At 44.8% G+C, this 19,715-nt stretch overlaps 1 protein-coding gene across 5 annotated transcripts in view; it reads right to left on the bottom strand.

The window, feature by feature from the left end:
* LOC309383804 (uncharacterized protein) overlaps positions 1-19,715 on the bottom strand; it is a 90,105-nt gene that overhangs the window by 56,601 nt on the left and 13,789 nt on the right. Inside the window, exons 1-4 of one of the 5 annotated variants that reach the window (XM_081936731.1) lie at positions 15,229-15,351; positions 7,958-8,541; positions 5,363-5,462; positions 5,195-5,262 (exon numbers count right to left, since the gene is read on the bottom strand). In XM_081936731.1, coding sequence (XP_081792857.1) covers positions 5,195-5,262; positions 5,363-5,462; positions 7,958-8,374 — 585 coding nt within the window. In that variant the 5' untranslated portion in view covers positions 8,375-8,541; positions 15,229-15,351. Of the gene's footprint in view, positions 1-5,194; positions 5,286-5,362; positions 5,463-7,957; positions 8,542-14,549; positions 14,769-15,219; positions 15,352-19,715 lie in introns of those variants that run through there. The other 4 variants (XM_081936733.1, XM_081936734.1, XM_081936732.1 and 1 more) reach the window with 4 other exon arrangements.

Raw genomic sequence — 19,715 nt, 5'->3', positions numbered from 1 at the left:
TTTCCACACTCCATGCATTTGAATAGATGATCCCCTGTGTGGATCCTTTGATGGGAAGTAAGATGTTGGCTCTGACTAAAATACTTTCCACACTCCGTGCATTTAAATGGCTTCTCCCCTGTATGGATCTTTTTATGGTCAGTAAGACGACTGTTTATTTTGAAGTTCTTTCTGCACTCCATGCATTTAAATGGTTTATCCCCAGTGTGGCTCCGTTTATGGAAAATGAAACCACTAGGGTGGCTGAAGCTTTGTCCACATGCCATGCATTTGAATGGCTTCTCCCCAGTGGGGATCCTTTGATGGAATGTAAGATTATTACTTGTTCTGAAGCTCTTTCCACACTCCATGCATTTATATGGCTTCTCCCCTGTGTGCATCCTTTTATGAATAATGAGGCCACTGGATTGGCTGAAATTCTTTCCACACTCCATGCATTTAAATGGCTTTTCCCGTGTGGATCCTTTTATGGAGAGTCAGGGCACTGCTTGTACTGAAGCTCTTTCCGCACTCTATGCATTTAAATGATTTCTCCCGTGTGTGGACCCTTTGATGGTAAGTAAGATGATGGATCTGACTAAAAGAATTTCCACACTCCATGCATTTAAATGGCCTATCCCCTGTGTGGATCCTTTTATGGATAGTAAGGGTGCTGCTTCTACTGAAGCTCTTTTCACACTCCATGCATTTAAATGGCCTTTCCCCTGTGTGGATTCTTTTATGATGAATGAGGCAACTAGGGTGGAAGAAGCTCTTTCCACACTCCAGGCATTTAAATGGCCTTTCCCCGGTGTGGATCCTCTTATGGGCGTTAAGTGCACTACTTGTACTGAAGCCCTTTCCACACTCCATGCATTTGTATGGTTTCTCCCCTGTGTGGATCTTTTTATGACTAATGAGGCCGCTAGACTGGAAGAAGCTCTTTCCACACTCCAGGCATTTAAATGGCCTTTCCCCTGTGTGGATCCTCTTATGGACGTTAAGTGCACTGCTATTACTGAAGCCCTTTCCACACTCCATGCATTTGTATGGTTTCTCCCCTGTGTGGATCCTCTTATGGTCAGTAAGAGAACAGCTTGTAGTGAAGCCCTTTCCACACGCCAGGCATTTAAATGGCCTTTCCCCTGTGTGGATCCTCTTATGGTTGGTAAAGGCACTGCTTGTTTTGAAGCCCTTTCCACACTCCATGCATTTAAATGGCTTCTCCCCTGTGTGGATCCTCTTATGGGCGGTAAGGGTACTGCTTTGACTGAAGCCCTTTCCACACTCCATGCATTTATATGGCTTTTCCCTGGTGTGGATCCTTTTATGGATAGTAAGGGTGCTGCTTGTACTGAAGCCCTTTCCACACTCCATGCATTTATATGGCTTTTCCCTGGTGTGGATCCTTTTATGGATAGTAAGGGTGCTGCTTGTACTGAAGCCCTTCCCACACTCCATGCATTTAAATGGCCTTTCCCCTGTGTGGATCCTTTTATGACTAATGAGGCCGCTAGACTGGAAGAAGCTCTTTCCACACTCCAGGCATTTAAATGGCCTTTCCCCTGTGTGGATCCTTTTATGACTAATGAGGCCGCTAGACTGGAAGAAGCTCTTTCCACACTCCAGGCATTTAAATGGCCTTTCCCCTGTGTGGATCCTTTTATGACTAATGAGGCCACTAGACTGGAAGAAGCTCTTTCCACACTCCAGGCATTTAAATGGCTTCTTCCCCATATGAATCATTTTATGGAATGTAAGATTACTCTCTTTGTTGAAGCTCTTTCCACAGTCCATGCACTTATATGGCTTCTCCTTGTGGTTTCTTTCCTGAGCAGTCAAAGTCTTCCTTTCACAGAAGCTCTTTCCATCCTCCAGAGTCTCCCCGATGGGAAGACTTTTTTGTGATATAAGAGACTCATTTTCCTGAGAAAATGGGATACTCCAATTGTAATTTTTTCCATTGTCTTTGGGTATATAATCTCGGCCTTTGGATGTGGATGGATAGTGTTCATTTACCTCTAATGTGTCTTTGGATAGTTTTACACCTTTCCCCATATATTTCTTCTGTATTTTTCCCCCTTCCTCAAGAAGCTCCTGCATGTGAGCCTCAATGGAAGATGAGCTTTCCTTATTCCAATTACTTGAGGGGTTTCTCTCCTGCCTGTGGAATTCCATTTGAATTGCAGGCTTCTCCATTACTTCTCCATGCCTGAACCCTTGGAATGATTCCCTTGACTCTTCATGGACATTCTCATTAACACCTTCAAGGGAAAAGAGAAATAAACAATACAACAAGTTTAAAGGAAACGATCAATAAGCCGGAAATCATCCCCCTTTGAAACTCATCTTCAACCTCCTCTTTTTCCTTCTTACAGAAAACATGTTTCCCTTGCATTTTGTTTTTTATTTGCCAAAAATCACATGATTGAAGGGGGGGAAAATACTAGTGTTCTTCTATTAAGCTTAAGCTGCATGTTTGCAATGGGAAACCGTCACCATTTCGCCCCTAATTCTAAGGCACAGGATAGAAATAAAACAGAACTAGTTAACTCACTTACTTGAATGACTAGGCCTCATAGCAATAGCACTTAGACTTATATATCACTTCACATGGCTTTACAGCCCTCTCTAAGCGGTTTTCAGAGTCAGCATATTGCCCCCCAAAATCTGGGTCCTCATTTTACTGACCTCAGAAGGAATGAATGCTGAGTCAACCTTGAGCCTGGTGGGATTCGAACTGCCAAATTGCAGGCAGCTGGCAGGCAGTAGAAGTAGCCTGCAGTACTGTATTCTAACCACTGCGCCATCACGGCTTCACAGGACTGATATGGAATTATCTGGGCCAAAAAAGCTGAAATCTGCGATGGAGTTTAACATTACATCAAGACAAGGAATGACTTTGCCACTGACATGTTTAAATAGAGATAGAAAATACATCAGATGTGAAATGACACAGGATGCATCTAAAGAGAACACCACGGATCTATTTCCTTCCTAGGAGCAGGAGAATGGCGTGTTTCTTTTTTTTTTTAATAAAACTTTTATTGGTTTTTATACATATATGGGGAAAAGGTAAGGAGATATTCAAAACATTTTGGCAGCTCCCACACTAGTGATAGAAATCCATCCAAAACTTACAATTTTTACAATCTTAAAAACAAAATATAAAAGACAAGCAGAAAGCCAGGTCTTATTCTATGACTTTGCTCCTGACATGTTTAAATAGAAATAGAAAATACATCAGATGTGAAATGGCACATGATGCATCTAAAGAAAATGTCATGGATCTATTTCCTTCCTAGGAGCAGGAGAATGGCATGTTTCTACCTGCTTCCTCTCTAGAGATGACATCAATTTGAGATTTTTAAAATGAGAAACAGCCAGAGGTATCCAACTACAAAAAGTCTTCCTGAAGTCTCTGTCTGCAGAGTAGGAAACACCCTTACCAAGAGAGGCCACGTTCCTGTAATTTTCCATCATGACTTCCCAATACAGAGCTTTTTGGCCAGGATCCAGCTGAGACCATTCCTCCTCGGAGAAATACACAGCCACCTCCTCGAAGGAGACAAGGCCCTCCTGACGGGGAAAGAGAGTACACAGAAGGCCCAGGAGGTATTGTTAAAAAAAAGGTCTTATCGCTTATAAATTCCCGAAGCAATGCTATGCACTAAGGTAAATTGCTCTGCTAGGTAGCATTCCAGGGTTTATGTGAGAAAACAGACAGAGAAAAGGTTTGGATTGAAGAAATATTTTGGGTAGTATTATGCCACAACATATACGTTTATACTGTTGTTGCTCTCTGGCCCCATCTAATGGCTGGAGAGAGAAACACACCCCAAGTATATTATTTTGGAGCCTACTCCATTCATTTGCCAATCAGCCTGCCCTCTCAAACCAAGTGCATGATGGGAAGCCTGACTCCTTAAGGTCTTGCAAAAAAATAAAGTGGAACCACAACTGATGACCTTTTTCTACCGGTCCACAATAGAAAGCGTCCTCACTCATTGCACTACGGTGTGCTATGCTGGCTTGACAGCTGCGGATAAAAAGACTTTACAGACGGTGGGGAGCACAGCACAAAATATCATGGGGTAGGCGACATTGCTAGGGCTCCCTGCCTTAGGAGAGCGAAGAAAATCCTCAGGGAGGACTCACACCCTGGTCAGCCCTTCTTTCCTCTCCTACCATCGGGTAGGAGATACAGAAGCATAGTCAGCCGCACAAACAGGCTGACGAACAGTTTTTATCCGTGGATTGTCCGAGTCCTGAATGAAAAATAACATTACAACAACATTATGGGAAAAAGTGAAAGGAAAACACTACTTGGAAATACCAAGATGGCTTTCAACAATGGAAGGTTTGACACATCCAAATATTAGGAATATGAGAAACATTATTAGATACAAAGATATTTTATCAGAAAGGGGAGAACTAAAGCAGAAAAAAAGAACTAGAAGAACAAGGGATTGATATAGGCTGTTTACACAAATACAATCAAGATATGAAAATGGTTTTAACTTGGGAAGCTCAGAATTGCATAAGATACTTATGGGAAGATACACATGAAAAAATGATTAAGAAACTAGATAGTTATTTACTTAGAATTAAATTAGAGGAAGAAGAAGTAAAAGAAACAATGATAGCATGGTTTTGGTTACACGATAGAATTAGAAAAATAACAACAACTATGGGAAAGGAAGTGTAAACCAACAATGGCAACAGCATATAAAGAAAATTTGCATAAAATGTTTTATAGATGGCACATGCCACCCGAAAGTTTAGAGGGAGAGATTAGAAAGAGGAAGACGGAAGGAGGAAGGAGAGGGAAAGAAGAAAGGGAAAAGGATCAGAAGGAAGGGAGGGGTAGTGAGAGTAGGAGAGAGGATAGGAAGGGGAATAATAGAGGAGGAGTGGGGGAGGGAGGGGAAGAAGAAAAGAGAAAGGAGAGGAGGAAGGAAGGAGGTAGAGAAGAAGAGAGTTTCAGAGGAAAGCAGACGGAATAAGAAGTAGGGTTGTTGTAAAATAAGATGGATAGATGGGGTGGAAGGAAAGCGGCCCTGATTGTATTTTTAAACTTCTAAATGAATTGTGATCAATGTTAAAAGATAACACATAAATATTAACAGTACTTATGAGAATGTATATTTGTGAATCCGAGAAATAAAAATAAAAGTTTTTTTTAAAAAAATCTAATCAATTAATTTCCTCTTACTTGAACTGGAGTTTCAACCGTTCTTTGAGTTCCACCATCAGGAAGGGTCAACTTCCTTCTATTCTTCCCTACGAGGGAGACAGAATTTACACTGCATAATTCATAACATAAGAGTTCTATAGAAGAACAGGTGAGATCTCTCTGGGGAACGGGAGAGCTTTAGATTACCTCCGGTCGTGTCCATATTTGGAACATCCTGAGAGATTTCCGGAGATGAACTTGAAGGATGCCTCCTTTCCTCAGGATCTCTGATTTCCACCATGAAGGACTTGTAAAAGTAGGCAGGAAACAACAAGAAGAATAAATGGACAATACACATCGAAAAGTGGATTCTTCTTCTGTGAACACCCCACCAATGCCCCGGAAGTCCATCCGTGAGGCTGGAAATTAGGAAAGGAACGACTATCACAAATAAAAGAACAATCTGACCGAACACAGGTAAGAGCCTATTTACGGACCTACCTTGTGGCTCTAAGAGCGGCCAAACGTAGACACTGTGCCGCTCTTATTGCATCCGCGGATAACCGCCCTGCCGCCCTGTTTCGAGTGACCCGCTCTCTCTTATTTCAGAGGTCGCGGGAAGCCCCTTTCCAGGGTAGAGCAGAGGAGTTTGGGGAATATCTGCAGGACAAAATCGATCAGATCCGGAGTGGATGGGCCCCCTTCAGTGGACCAGGGGAGGCGTCGGAAGCAAGTCTTGAGACACCTTGCTGGGAGGAGTTTGACTCTGTTGCCCCCGAGGACTTGGACAGGTTACGTGGGCGACTGCGAGCCACCTCATGTTTACTGGACCCGTGTCCCTCCTGGCTTGTACTGGCATCCTGGGAGGTTACACGAGGCTGGCTCCTGGGTCTGGTGAATGCTTCACTGGAGGAGGGGTCCTTGCCGACCGCCTTGAAAGAGGCGGTGGTGAGGCCCCTGCTCAAGAGGCCTTCCCTGGATCCGGAGGAGCTAGCTAATTATCGTCCCGTCTCCAACCTTCCCTTTTTAGCGAAGGTTGTAGAGAGTGTGGTGCCGCAACAGTTCCCACGTCACCTGGAGGAAGCAGTCTATCTTGACCCACGCCAGTCCGGCTTTTGACCCGGTCACAGCACGGAGACGGCCTTGGTCGCGTTGATAGATGATCTATGGAGGGCCAGAGATAGGGGTTGTTCCTCTATCCTGGTCCTATTAGATCTATCAGCGGCTTTCGATACCATCGACCATGGTATCTTATTGCGCCGGCTGGAAGAGATGGGCGTGGGGGGGCACCGTTTTGCGGTGGTTCCGCTCCTATCTCTCCGACCGGACGCAGTGTGTGTTGGCAGGGGAGCAGAGGTCGACCCTGAGGCCACTCACTTGTGGGGTGCCTCAGGGTTCGGTCCTCTCGCCCCTCCTGTTCAACACATACATGAAGCCGCTGGGTGAGATCATCCGTGGTTTTGGGGTTGGATACCATCTGTACGCTGATGATACACAGCTGTACATTTCCACCCCAAACCACCCCAACGAGGCCGTCGAAATGTTGTCCCGGTGTTTGGAAGCCGTGCGGGTCTGGATGGGGGACAACAGACTTAAACTCAACCCTTCCAAGACTGAGTGGCTGTGGCTACCGGCGCCCCGATTTAACCAGTTGACGCCATCACTGGCCATAGGGGGCGAATTATTGCCCCCCGTGGAACGGGCGCGCAATCTGGGCGTCCTCCTTGATGCCCGGCTGTCGATGGATGACCATCTGACGGCCGTGGCGAGGGGGGCGTTCCACCAGGTTCGCCTGGTGCATCAATTGCGCCCCCTATTGGATCGGGACGCCCTACGCACAGTCACTCATGCGCTGGTGACGTCTCGCCTGGACTACTGCAATGCTCTCTACATGGGGCTCCCCTTGAGATGCACCCAAAGACTACAGCTAGTTCAGAATGCGGCCGCGCGGGTTATCATGGGAGGATCTAGATACTCCCATATAACACCATTCCTGCGCGAGCTGCACTGGCTGCCTGTGGTTTTTCGGGTGCGTTTCAAGGTGTTGGTTACTATCTTCAAAGCGCTCCATGGCATGGGACCTAGTTACCTGCGGGACCGCATCTCACCTCATACATCTCTACGACCTATCCGCTCTCACAGGGAGGGACTCCTCCAGGTGCCATCCGCCAAGCAGTGCCAGCGGGTGACGCCTAGGAGTAGAGCCTTCTCTGTGATGGGCCCAACCCTCTGGAATGACCTCCCTCCCGATATTAGAACTACTAATGACCTCCGCTCCTTCCAACTGAAGCTCAAGACTCACCTGTTCCGACTAGCTGGCTTAGCCGATTGACAGTTCCATCTTCCACCTCCTGGCAAACATTTTATTGGGGAATTTTTTAAGGGAATTTTAATTGTATTTGTATTTTAACTAAGAATTGTACAGTATATTTTTTACCTCCTCCGTCTATGTCTACGTCTACGTCTATGTCTACGTCTATGTTCATGTCTATGTATTTGTATATGGTTTTAACATGACTGTACACCGCCCCGAGTCCAGCCTAGGAAAGGGTGCGGTCTAGAAATAAAAGTTTATTATTATTATTATTATTATTATTATTATTATTATTATTATTATTATTATTATTATTATTATTATTATTATTATTATTATTATTATTATTATTATTATTATTATTAAGGTCCTACAAGAATTAGAAGGACAGTATCTCCATGTATAATGGATGCCAAAGAACTCTGGTAGACATGAGTTAAGAATTCAAACCCACTGTTAGATTTAGTGCATTAGATTAGGTCTCTCACCTGCCAGTCAATCCTCTCCTTCTGCTCCACCCCCTGGCTCAGGAGATAACCTTCCACCAGGGCCACCGCCTGGGAGCTGGTCTCTGCTCCACACTCTCGTACCCAGCTCTCAATGTTCAGGGGCAGAAGCGCCAAGAACTGTTCCAAAACAACCAGGTCCAGTATCTGCGCCTTTTTGTACTTTTCTGATCTCAACCATCGACTACAAAAGGAATGGAGTTGGCTGCAAAGTCCTCGCGGTCCTTCATCCTCCTCTTGCTGGAAGCTGCTGAACTTCCATGGCTGAACTTCTGAAAGGGTGGTTGTCTCCTCCAGGATCTTCTGCCCAGTTCTTGCCCAGATCTCTTCATAGCTCCCAGGCTGGACACCCAAAGGGCCTTTTCCAATTTCCTTATTCTCTAAAGAGTGGCTTTTCATTCCTTCTTCTTCCTGCAACTTCAAATGGGTCCCAGGGAATCTTTTTGATCTCCAACCACCTTTCTATTCATAGTACCATTCCTGTAGCTACAGGTCAGGCAAGACTTTCAGCCGTCTTTGTCCAACTTTTTGCCTCCCAGAGAGGTAGTATAAATGGTTTCCAATTTCTGTATGTGAGGTTAAGCAGAAAGGGATAGATTTAACCCCTGAACAACACTCATTTTTCTCAGCTAATAAAGGATTACAGCGAAATTGAACAGTTAGTCTTTGTGCAGGAATGTGTGTTTGTACAAAATATGGGATTGATTTCCATCAAGGACTTGGAATATTGAATAAATGCATTTTGTACAAATTTTTCAATTTCTTTCTTTCTTTCTTTCTTTCTTTCTTTCTTTCTTTCTTTCTTTCTTTCTTTCTTTCTTTCTCACAAAGTAGGGCTTGCTTTGTAAACACCTATGAAGGAAGTTAGCACCCACCCACCCACATCCTAGAAGAATGAAATATTTTAGGAAATATTAAAAAGCAGAATATTATATTTCCCTGGATGACAAAAGGAGAAACATACACAATATTGCCAAAAGTATTTGCTCACCCATCCACATAATCAGAAGCAGTTGTGAGCAAATACTTTTGGCAATATAGTGCATTTTAAAGACAAAGCAGCTCCCTGCAGTTCCCCTCCCCGTTTCAGCTCCAGGGTGATGGGATTCACCCTCAGGACATGATAGGATTAGCCCTGTACCATCTAGCAAAAGAACTCACATCACCCAGCAAGATTCAACCAAGCCTGGGACTCAAGACAACCTACAGAGTTACCCTGCATGGCCTCATGGGTTCTGACAACCAATCAGAATATATTTCTTTCACAGGAACAGGAAGCTTCAAGGTGGGACTCAAGAGAGGATATAAATAAATCTCTCTCTCTCTCTTTGAATTCTTAACGGAGAATGAGGCGTCAGGACTCGTTGAGCTCCGTGCAACAACTTTTATTAGAACACAACTAGACCGCAAGGTAACAACAACTTGAGCACCTTGCCATGCTTGACAGCAATTTATATGGGAGCTGTCAAGCAGAGCAACCAATAGGAGCATTGTAAAAGTCCGCTTCCAGCCCGGCGTGTCTTGGCCAATAGGTGCAAGCCTTTGGTTGCCGGGCTGTCAGTCATAAGTGGAGGACTTAAGACTGGTCGCAAGTCAAAGACTTGACATCCAAGACTTCAAAGCATGTAGTCCTGCCCACCATTAAACCATATTTCCAAACAGTGTCCATGTTTCCAGGTTTTACCCAAGATGCCAACAGTGGGCGGAGCTGCAGCTGGTGCAGCTGGATCGTGTTTGCAGTAGTGCCTCCCGGTTTTATTTTATTTTATCAATTTTTAGTACTCCCATTGGATCCTTTTTTATTTAATTAACATTTTTTGGTGGAGATAACAGCGTAGAACATAATACAAACAAAAACGTTTGTTGCTGCTAAGAATTAAAAGAGCATGGGAAAAAGAAAGAAACGAAATGGCACCAGCCCTGGATTACTCCCTCCAATGAAGACAGCAAAACAACCAAGAATTGAGGAGCTCTTTGTTGGCAAGAGATCTGTAAATAAAACTAACCCCCCACCCCATCCCCAACATTCTGGAGAGATTAGAACGGGACCGGCAAAAAGATGTGGCAAAACAGCATTTATTAGACTTTCCCGTTCTGGCATAGGGGGAACAAACTGAAAGCCAGCTCTTCTCACAAACAACTAGCCCAATAACTTCCTATATGGAAGCTGAGCTAAAGGCAAAAAAGGCAACCAACAACCAGATAATTCAGAGTACGGAGAGTTTACCTTGGGAAAATTCAACTGAGTTTATGGCATAGCAATGCCTTCTCACAGCGCAAACGGTGGTTTCAATATTTGAAGAATTAATTGCCATCCAACATGATGTAGAGACATTGAAAAAAGATTTAGCTGTTTTTCTTCAAGTACAATATCGGGCCCCAGTTCCCCCCCACTAAAGTTCTTGCAGAAGACTTGGTTAACTCCCATATGCAGGATAAGGAAGAGTAAAAAAAGCAAAGAGCCAGAGAAACAGTTAAAGAGTCGGATAAAAGGTGACAGTCCTCTCAGAAAAACAGTCCCTCCCCAGACAAGGCAACGAGAGGAAAAGGTACCAATAAAGAAGAAATCAGGAAAGCATCCCTCCTCAATTACAACAATCACATCGCTCACTACAAACCCAACGGATAGCTTTTAGAATCCATATGAATGGACTTAATTATGGACGTTGGAATTCCAGAAGTGCAATACTAAATTCCCTAAGCCAGCTTCTTCACTGTCACAGGGGCATGATTGATCTCCGTGCTGTGGAGTGGCTACCTGAGGCCCCAAATTGGAAGTGGATTCTCCTGTCTTTCAAACAGCCCACCATACCACAGATGTTATTCATGATGAAGGCATATTCAGCCTCCTTCCAAATCATTTCCATCAGAGAAAGGGTTACTCCGTTAATAGCTAACATGCAAGCTCCCAAGGTGGCTGCCTCCTCCTCATTTTCAACCTTGGAAAAGAGAGAGAAAGACAGTGGGAGTCAACCAGCCCTGCCCGATGAAGAGATACTTAACAGCACAGAAGCTGGTCTCATTAACGCTTTTGGTGCTCTCCCAAGAAAAGAACAAGACAATATATTATATAAGTTAGAAAATTTAAAGAAATCCTTATTGGTCACAATGGATACAGCAGAGCCGCTTATAGATCTGGTTTCCCCAATAATTGAGCCTCTCACTTCTCCCCCAGAGGACAAGGGATTACATGAATACAAGATCATGGAAAATAGAAGCCAAGACCCAAAGTGGGTATTAGTGATCCCAGTAGAGGTGGAGATGTTTTCATCCCTGTGTGAATATCCCATGACACCTTCAGCACCAAACCAAGAAACTGAGAGTCGACCCACGTCAGAGCCACCATCTCAAAGAATGAAAGATGACCTAATCTACGTTCCCTCTAAGGTGCGCGGCTGCGCTAGCGCGCAGGTGGCAAGAAAACACCGTGCAGCAGTTTTCAACTGCCGCGCAGTGATTTCTATTGCCACAGGCTTTGGAAGCTGGGGAGGTCCTTTGCAGGCAGCTAGAACGGGCCGCCTGCAAAGGACTTCCCCAGACTTGCTTTGAGGAGCACGGGGCGACTGAGGCTAGTTGTGAAGCCCCAAAGCCCCCACCGCCACCGGAAGAACTGCTGCCACCTCCTCCTCCTCCTCCTCTAACAGGCAGCACTGCCGGATTTGCCGCCCGGCGCTGCGGCTGAGATGAAGCCGCCAAAGCTCCAGCCGGCATCTCCGTGCGTGGCAGCGGTGCCTCCCCTCCACTCGGAGCAGCTGAGCTCAGTCAGCGCTGGGTTACCCCTGCCCCCTCCTCCTCCTCCGCTGTGCTTTTGAGGAGCCATGAGGCTGCAGGAGCCAGTAGGAAGGCGAGGGGGGAGCAGGAGAAAAAAAAGCCTCATGGCTCCTCAAAAGCATGGAGGAGGGGGAGGGGGCAGAGGTAACCCAGCGCTGAGCTCAGGAGCAAATCTGGTGATTCTGTTGGAGGAGGAGGAGGAGGAGGTAGCAGCAGTTATTCTGGTGGCGACTTGTACTCGTCGGCATCTTCAGCAGAAGCCCTGCCCACAATGAAGAAAGCAAAGATGGAGCAGATCCACGCAGATGACGTCGCTGCAACATGACTGGAGGAGGAATTCTGGGAGTTGAAGTCCACAAGTGTTAAAGCTGTCAGGTTTGAAGACCTCTGCATTTTTTTTCTAGGGGTGGAAGGGTCTTGTAACTTGACAGCTTTAAGACTTCCATGCTTCAAATGCCAGAGTTCCTGAGCCAACAGGACTGGAGGAGAAATTCTGGGAGTTGAAGTCCACAAATCTTAAAGCTGTCAGGTTTGAAGACCCCTGGGGTTTTTTTTCCCTAAAGGGTTAGGGGTGCAAGGGTCTTGTAACTTGACAGCTTTAAGAGTTGCGTGCTTCAAATGCCAGAGTTTCTGAGCCAACATTTTGGTTGCTAAGCAGGAGCGTTGTTAAGTGATACTGATATTATATAACACTTTGAATTAAGCGGGTACGTTGAAGAAACATAACTTTGAGTTTCAAATAATACTGATTTCGTTGTTGTCTTAGGTGACACCTGTGAAAAAAATTCGGGTGCTCAGGCATGAAAATGTGCCGCTCAAACACTATACTTTTCTGTTCACATCGAAAAAAAATTAGAGGGAACATTGGACCTAATAACTCCTTGTCCTACACCCAGAGAAAAGGCATCGGAATGGCAAGCTCTGTTAGCTGGTGCTAAAACCTCTTACCCTAAACAAGTTCCTCAGGAGTCTACACATGGCCTAGACGGGTCCTCCCTATTTTTACAGAAGGCCAATTCAGTGTCTGATGACACCTCAATCCATGGTAACAACCAGACAGCTTCCCTTTGTATAAATCAAGTTTCCTGATGAGCTGCAAAAGATGACCCACTTTCCCTTATAACCTGCAATATAGCAGGTTGGTCTGTTCCATCAAAAGACCAACTCTTTTTTGACTATATATCCCAATCTTCTTGCAGGAAACCTGGGCCTCCACAGATATTCAGTTAGATGGCTATTGGGTTAACTCAATCCCGGCTGTCCCAAGCAAGGGGGGGGAAGAGCTAAAGGGGATATTGTGACATTAGTTAATATATCCTGGCAATTTAAATGTGTACCGCTGGAAAGGTGGCAGTGGGTTGTAACTACATTACTCTTATTTAAACAGGTGGAGATTTTGCTTTTTAATATCTATATTCCTCCATTTAATAAGAATAATGTGATTAACAAGATTTGGGACAGCATAGATGATTTTATTCTTGACTGTTCAGCCAAATTCCCCAAAGCTGCAATAATTATAGGGGGGGGGGGGGACTTAAATGCTAGAATGGGACCAAATGATCAAGCATTATTTAATCATTTTAAGATTCACTATGATGAAAATGTAACAGGAGAATCTTTGCATTCCAGACAATTAAAAGACCATAAAGCTAATCAGGCAGGTTTGTGTGTAAGACAAATGACTGTATGTTTGGATCTTTGTATCCTTAACGGGTCCACATGGGGCGACTTTCCAGCAGAATATACTTATCGGGGAGCAGGAAGAAAGTCCACAGTTGATTACTGGATAAGATCATATGACCTCCTGAAGTTCTTACACAAGATGGAGGTAGATTCACGACTGGAAAGCGATCATAATACTATACTCCTTACTCTCACATTGCACCAGAAATCTCTAAGGGCAGGCACAGCCTACCTACCCAGGTTAGAGACTCAAAATACCCAGGTAAAAATTAAATGGAATGAGAAAAACGCTAAGGAAGTTACCAAATGGATGTTAGCCCCTGAAACCATAGAGCTACGTACTCTTATGGGCTCTCACCGTTATTCTTAATGTCCCTAGGCTTTGATCAAGCAAAGCAAGTAGTAATTAATAGAATGAAGGACATGGAGCTCCAAGAAGAACTAAATAGGTTGCCTCTCCACCGTAGGGACAGAATCAAACAGGGTGTGTGGGAATCGGCAAGATATCTAAATGACCTGATCTTCCCAAAACAAAGAATAGCTTTCTTCAGAGCCAGATTTAACGTTCTTCCTTCAGCACTCCTCCAGGGCAGGTATAAGAGAACACCTATAGCAGAAGGGGTTTGTATATGTGGTAAAGGAGAAGTGGAAGATAATTCACATGTTCTATTACACTGCGAGCTATACAGAACTTGTAGGTCTGCACATATTCTCCCCTTATTAGAGAGATTGCCAGGGAGGGCAGACAATTTTTATCTAGGCTGTCTCCTCTAGGACACTAACCCGGTTACCACGTATGCAGTGGCAAAGTTCTGTGCTGCTGCAATGTCCATAAGAAAAAAATTGGCTATAGAAGTATAGTTGTCATCTTGTACCAATTATCTGGACGTATCTCTAACAATCTTTGGACCATTTTATTTACTCCTATACTTAACAGCATTGCACCCAGGTAAACCAGGGAGTGACCCGAACAATCTGAGAACATATTATTTTCCACTTTTAATGTCAATACTTTTTAATTATATCTTAATGTCAGTGCTTTTTAACATATTGTAAAAACTAATGTGTATTGCTGGTCTTTGACCATAATAGAGATTTACTTACTTATTTATTTACTTACCCAAGATGCCAAACTCTAACAGGTGAACAAACCATGAAAGTTCACTTTTTAAAACCCTGCTTTGGATGTTCCCTTTCTTCAGGGTTTGCTTTTGAACAGCCAAATCACACAACTACATGCAGGTAGGTTCACAAAAATACCCAAACACAAACAGGCTAAGCAGCTGTTCACATGAGACACCTGGGGTTAGTGATGTGCTGGTTCACTCACCCTCCCAAGAGAAATTGAACTCCTGGGGATCCAACCCTATTTTAGTCCCCTGCAGCACCTAAGGAGAAGACGGCCAGAATCTCCTGCAGTTCCTCCCTTGCAACCATCTTCTTATTCCCTGCTCCAGATTTCCCCTCCAGGCTCTCCCCTTCTCCGACCTCGGAGCTTCCTCCAGGCTATGGGGGGGGGGGGGGGGAGGATTCCCCTGGGACCCTCCCTCCTCTCTGGGGATTTGTTCCTGGGGCAACGCGGCTCGTCCTGGGCACCGCTTCCCTCTGCCTGGCACCTGCATGAAGAAGGGCGGCAGGGGAACATGGGGTCCCGGGCTCTCCCATTCCCAGGACTCCGAAGATGGAACCTGCATGAGGACTTGGCTTCTCTCCCTTCCTTCTCTAGCACCAGCACCCCGTTCCCCCCTCCCCATTTGCACGCGGAGACTCACACACACACCGCCACTTACTCTGCCCACCTGGAGTTCTCCTCCCTTCAAGACTTTCCGGCACCCACTCAAACCTCCTGCGAAGCTCAGAGTGTTAAATAGAGACGTCAGATCCAGTGACGTCACATCCCTTCCATTCTCCTATGGTAAATCACCTCTGATGTCCGCCCTCCAGTGGCCGAATGGGGAATCGCACGGCGTCCGGTTCTCGTTTTAGAGGGACACACCTGGCGGATTCTTGCGTGCATGGAAGGGGCTTATGCAAAGGGTGGAAACGGTGCCTTTTCCATCAGGGCCCAGAAAGGAAGAGGTTGTTTTCCTCTCTATCCATAACCCTTCTTTATCCAATCGCTTCTGACAGAGTTACACCCACGTGCCCCCTTTCACTTTTAAGAAGGGTTCCTGTAGAAAGCTACATCCTTTTATACAGGGAGCGAAGGGGCACAGAAGAAATCGGATTCAGCCTTCTTCTTACTCAAGAGATTCAAAATACCCAGTAACATAGTTGGAAGGAATCTTGCGTGTTGTTTAGCCCAATTCCCTGCTCCAGCAGGAAACCCCACACCATTGCAGAATTACGCCTGTCCAATGTGTTCTTGAAAAGCTGCAGTGATAGAACACCAAAATCATCTGGAATCCAGCTGTTCCACTAGATAATTGTTCTGTCAATAAATTTCTCTTTGGTTCTAGGCCGGAGTTATCTGATAACTTTTCATCTATTACTTATGTTACCATTGATGCTTTGGAAAATAAACTGCATGCCTCATCTAGTCTGACTTTAGGTGTTTTATGATCACTCGAGCAGAGTTAAGCAAGAGTTAAAAGCCTAAAAATTCCTGACGTAGTTGAGGCACGCAGTTCTCCTGCCTTATAGTAGAGGGTGGTTTTTTAGAGGCTTTTTTAAAACAGTTAAGCAGAGTCATCCACGGAAGCCAGGCAAAGAGCCATGCTGTAGCACACACACTTTCCCCCAGCCTCTTTCTTTTGGAAGGCTCGCATTGGCTCCCCTCCGGCTTCTCTGCCTCTCCTCTCACCCCAGCCTGCCAGCAGGAGGTGAGTGAGTGGGCTTTATTGCATTCCAGGCATTTCCCACCCAGACAGCAGGCTGCATTTGCAATGGTGGAGGTGTTTGGGGAAGGCAGCAGGGGAATGGGGGGGAAGGCAGAGGAGCTGCTTTCAAGCCACTGGAAAAGATATCTAATCCAACTTGTATGTGTGTGTGTGTGCTTGTTTGAGAGTGAGTGAGAGAGGGAAGGGGGTAGGAGAGATAGTCCAATCCAATTTCTGTGTGTGAGTGAGTGTGGTGGGGGGAGGAAGGGAGAGAGAAACAAACGCTATCATTTTAAATTGGAACTGAGCATTCCTGGCTGTGGAATTCTGGGAGTTGCAGTCCACAAGTCTAAAAATATTTGAAACCCACCACTGTGTCAGTGCCTCACCAGCCATAAACCTCACCGCAAGTCATTGATGTGAAGCCTCCACTCTGGCTGGGATGGACTTAGATATTGACAAGTAAAATGTACCAATAAGATCCTGTTGCTATCCCTGGTTTGCTTTGCTTGTTAAAATTGAATAAAAGCCAAATAAACTCTGTGTAAGGCAGATAGACACATTGCAGGATGCTTTAAAACAACAAATAGATAATTCTGAGGCTCAGATGGAGTTGTTGATGTTTTTAGCAAAGGAAAATGCTACTTTTGAATGCCATAGGGCCATTATTAGTCTTGGGAACGATCCTGATTTGGCAGATATGATTAAAGCGTGTAAAGATATAGGAACAGCCTCTTGTCGAACTAATTTGGAATGTCAAAATCCAGGGGGGGTTATGCCTGCAACCTCCCACGGCCTTTCTATCAAGGGTCGAAGCTAAAAGCAAAATGTCCAAAGTTATTTTGTTGGTTGATTTATGAATGATATTTTAATTGGAGCCCCAAAGATATCACTTAATTGGCTTTCAGAAATTAAAAACTTGTGTAAGTGATTTGCAGATTGATCCAGAAAAAGTACAACTTCGTGAAATCTTGTAATCTCTTCTTGCTCTGGTTTTTCCTTTGTTTAAACGTACACGAAAGTATTTTGCTAATTAATTTACAACAGTTGTTGGGGACCCTTACTTGGGGTCGTCCGTATTCTTTTTTGCCGGCATATGCACTTGTTCTTTATTTGATTTATTGACCAAAGGAAAACAGTCCAACGATCTCATTGCGATTTTTTTTCTTTCACAGCCCTTGCCACAGTTGAAAAGATTAATGAGATTTTGAGCATTCCATTTGTGAATCATATAAATTGTCAGCTAACACTGATTTTCAATTTTATTTTTTGGATAACTTATCTCTTCAGTGTGCTTTAACTGACTGTGGGCTGTATTTCATATTTTCCTATTGCTTTCATTTCTCTGCTTTTGCAAGCTTTAACTGTTTTTTCAGATGGAGGGCGAATGAGAGGAGCGATTGCTTACAAGGACTTTCATGAAAACCGGTTGGTCAATGGACCCGGAAGTAAGTTCCTGCCCTGGCCATGTCACTCCCGCACTCGCCCCCGTCCGTCCAGAAGCCTCTCCATTGCTCGCTCCCACCACCTGTCTGCACTATCCTAGCCCCGCCTATCGCTCACTGATTGGCTACCTCACCAATCGCCCCGCCCGCCTCTAAGAACCCTATCTAAACCCACTTACCTTTTTTTACTGTTTGGCGCTCTATTGCAGCCTGCTGACTCCGAGGAGGTAAGTAAGCTGCAACTAAGCGTGGGGCGGGGGGGGCTGCCATGGCCCTGCACTATAAGTGAGTCCGGTGACCTTTTGCAGCGTTGCAAGGATCCCGGGCTCGCTTATAGCGCATGGCCGCATGGCCACCAGAAAGCACAGGGGTGGGGACGACGGCGGGAGCTTATGCGGCATGGCCGGCCCAAGTTCGGGGACCTTGCAAGGCCTTGGCGTTTTTTGCATTGGGGCGTGCTGCAAGAGAGAGGAAGTAAAGACTTTTTCTGGATTTTTGGTGGTGGAGGTGCGGGCCCGTGATCACTAAAGCAAGTCCAGGGAAGTCCTTTGCGCCAGCTGGAAAAGGTCTTCACTCCCCCCCTCTTGCAGCAAGCCCTGATGCAAAAAATGGCGAGATTGGCACACTTGGGGCTGCTGCTGCGATGTCCAGGGAGGCTAAACCAAACTGCGTGCCTCTCCCAGCCACTTTCACGGCTTCCCGGAGTAAGCTGCAACTAAGCGTGGGGCGGGGGGAGCTGCTGTGGCCCTGCACTATAATAAGGTGACCAACTTTTTTACAATGAAAAGGAGGACAAAACACGTTCTATTGTCCAAAATGCTAAGGTGACCAACTTTCTTACAATGAAAACGAGGACAAATAAATTGGAAAAAATATATCGTAAATAAAAGAAATATTTTATTCATTGCAACAATAATACACTAAAATATGATATATGCATAATAAAAACATTTGCAACATTTTATATTGTAATTATGCTTACATGCCTGTTAATTATTATTTAAATGAGTACTTTTCCATTGAATTAATATTTTTTGTCAATGTATCATCTTCTAACAATATATTGGAAATATCTGAACAAGAAATATCCTTCATATTGAATTTTACGGCAAGTGCTGCAGCTAGAGTATCAACATTCAATCTCGATTTCTCACTTGTCCAAAAATCATTGGCAATTGAAAAAAAACTCTTTCAACTGCTGCATTAGTTCCAGGGCAGCACAACGTAAATTGAACAAGTATAAATAAATGTTCACATGGAATATGTTCATTTTTGAAATGGCTGAAAATATCCACCCATCTTTTATCAATTTCAACATGTTGATTTTCCCATTGTATTAATTTTTCAGAATTTAAATATACATTCAGTCTTCTAATTTCTTCAAAGAGACAATTGTCATCTATTTTAATGTCTAGCATTTCTTTAGATAAAAATTCAACACAAGATTCAATATCTGTTCAATATACTTGAGATGAAGTAAAAAAAACACCATTAAAAACTGTTTAATAAAATACGTCACATAACGCGCAACAGATTAGCCTTCAAATATCAAAAAGGAGGACATGTAGGAGGACACTTTTCGAGGGAGGACAGAACTTACAAAAGAAGGACTGTCCTCCCTAAAGGAGGACGGTTGGTCACCTTAACTATAAGCGAGTCTGGTTACCTTTTGCGGCCTTGCAAGGATCCCGGGCTCGCTTATAGTGCAGGGCCACCAGAAAGCACAGGGGTGGGGACGACGGCGGGAGCTTATGCGGCGCGGCCGGCCCAAATTTGGGGACCTTGCAAGGCCTTGGCATTTTTTGCATTGGGGCGTGCTGGAAGAGAGAGGGAGTAAAGACCTTTTCCGGATTGGTGGTGGTGGAGGTGCGGGCCGGTGCTCACTAAAGCAAGTCCCGGGAAGTCCTTTGCGCCAGCTGAAAAAGTTCTTCACTCCCCCTCTCTTGCAGCATGCCCTGATGCAAAAAATGGCGAGATCAGCACACTTGGGGCTGCTGCTGCGATGTCCAGGGAGGCTAAACC

Source organism: Natrix helvetica (assembly GCF_964273705.1).
Source record: "Natrix helvetica genome assembly, chromosome: 1".
In the NCBI taxonomy this organism is placed as follows: domain Eukaryota; kingdom Metazoa; phylum Chordata; class Lepidosauria; order Squamata; family Natricidae; genus Natrix; species Natrix helvetica.
This window is presented reverse-complemented; position numbering and strand designations above follow the sequence as displayed.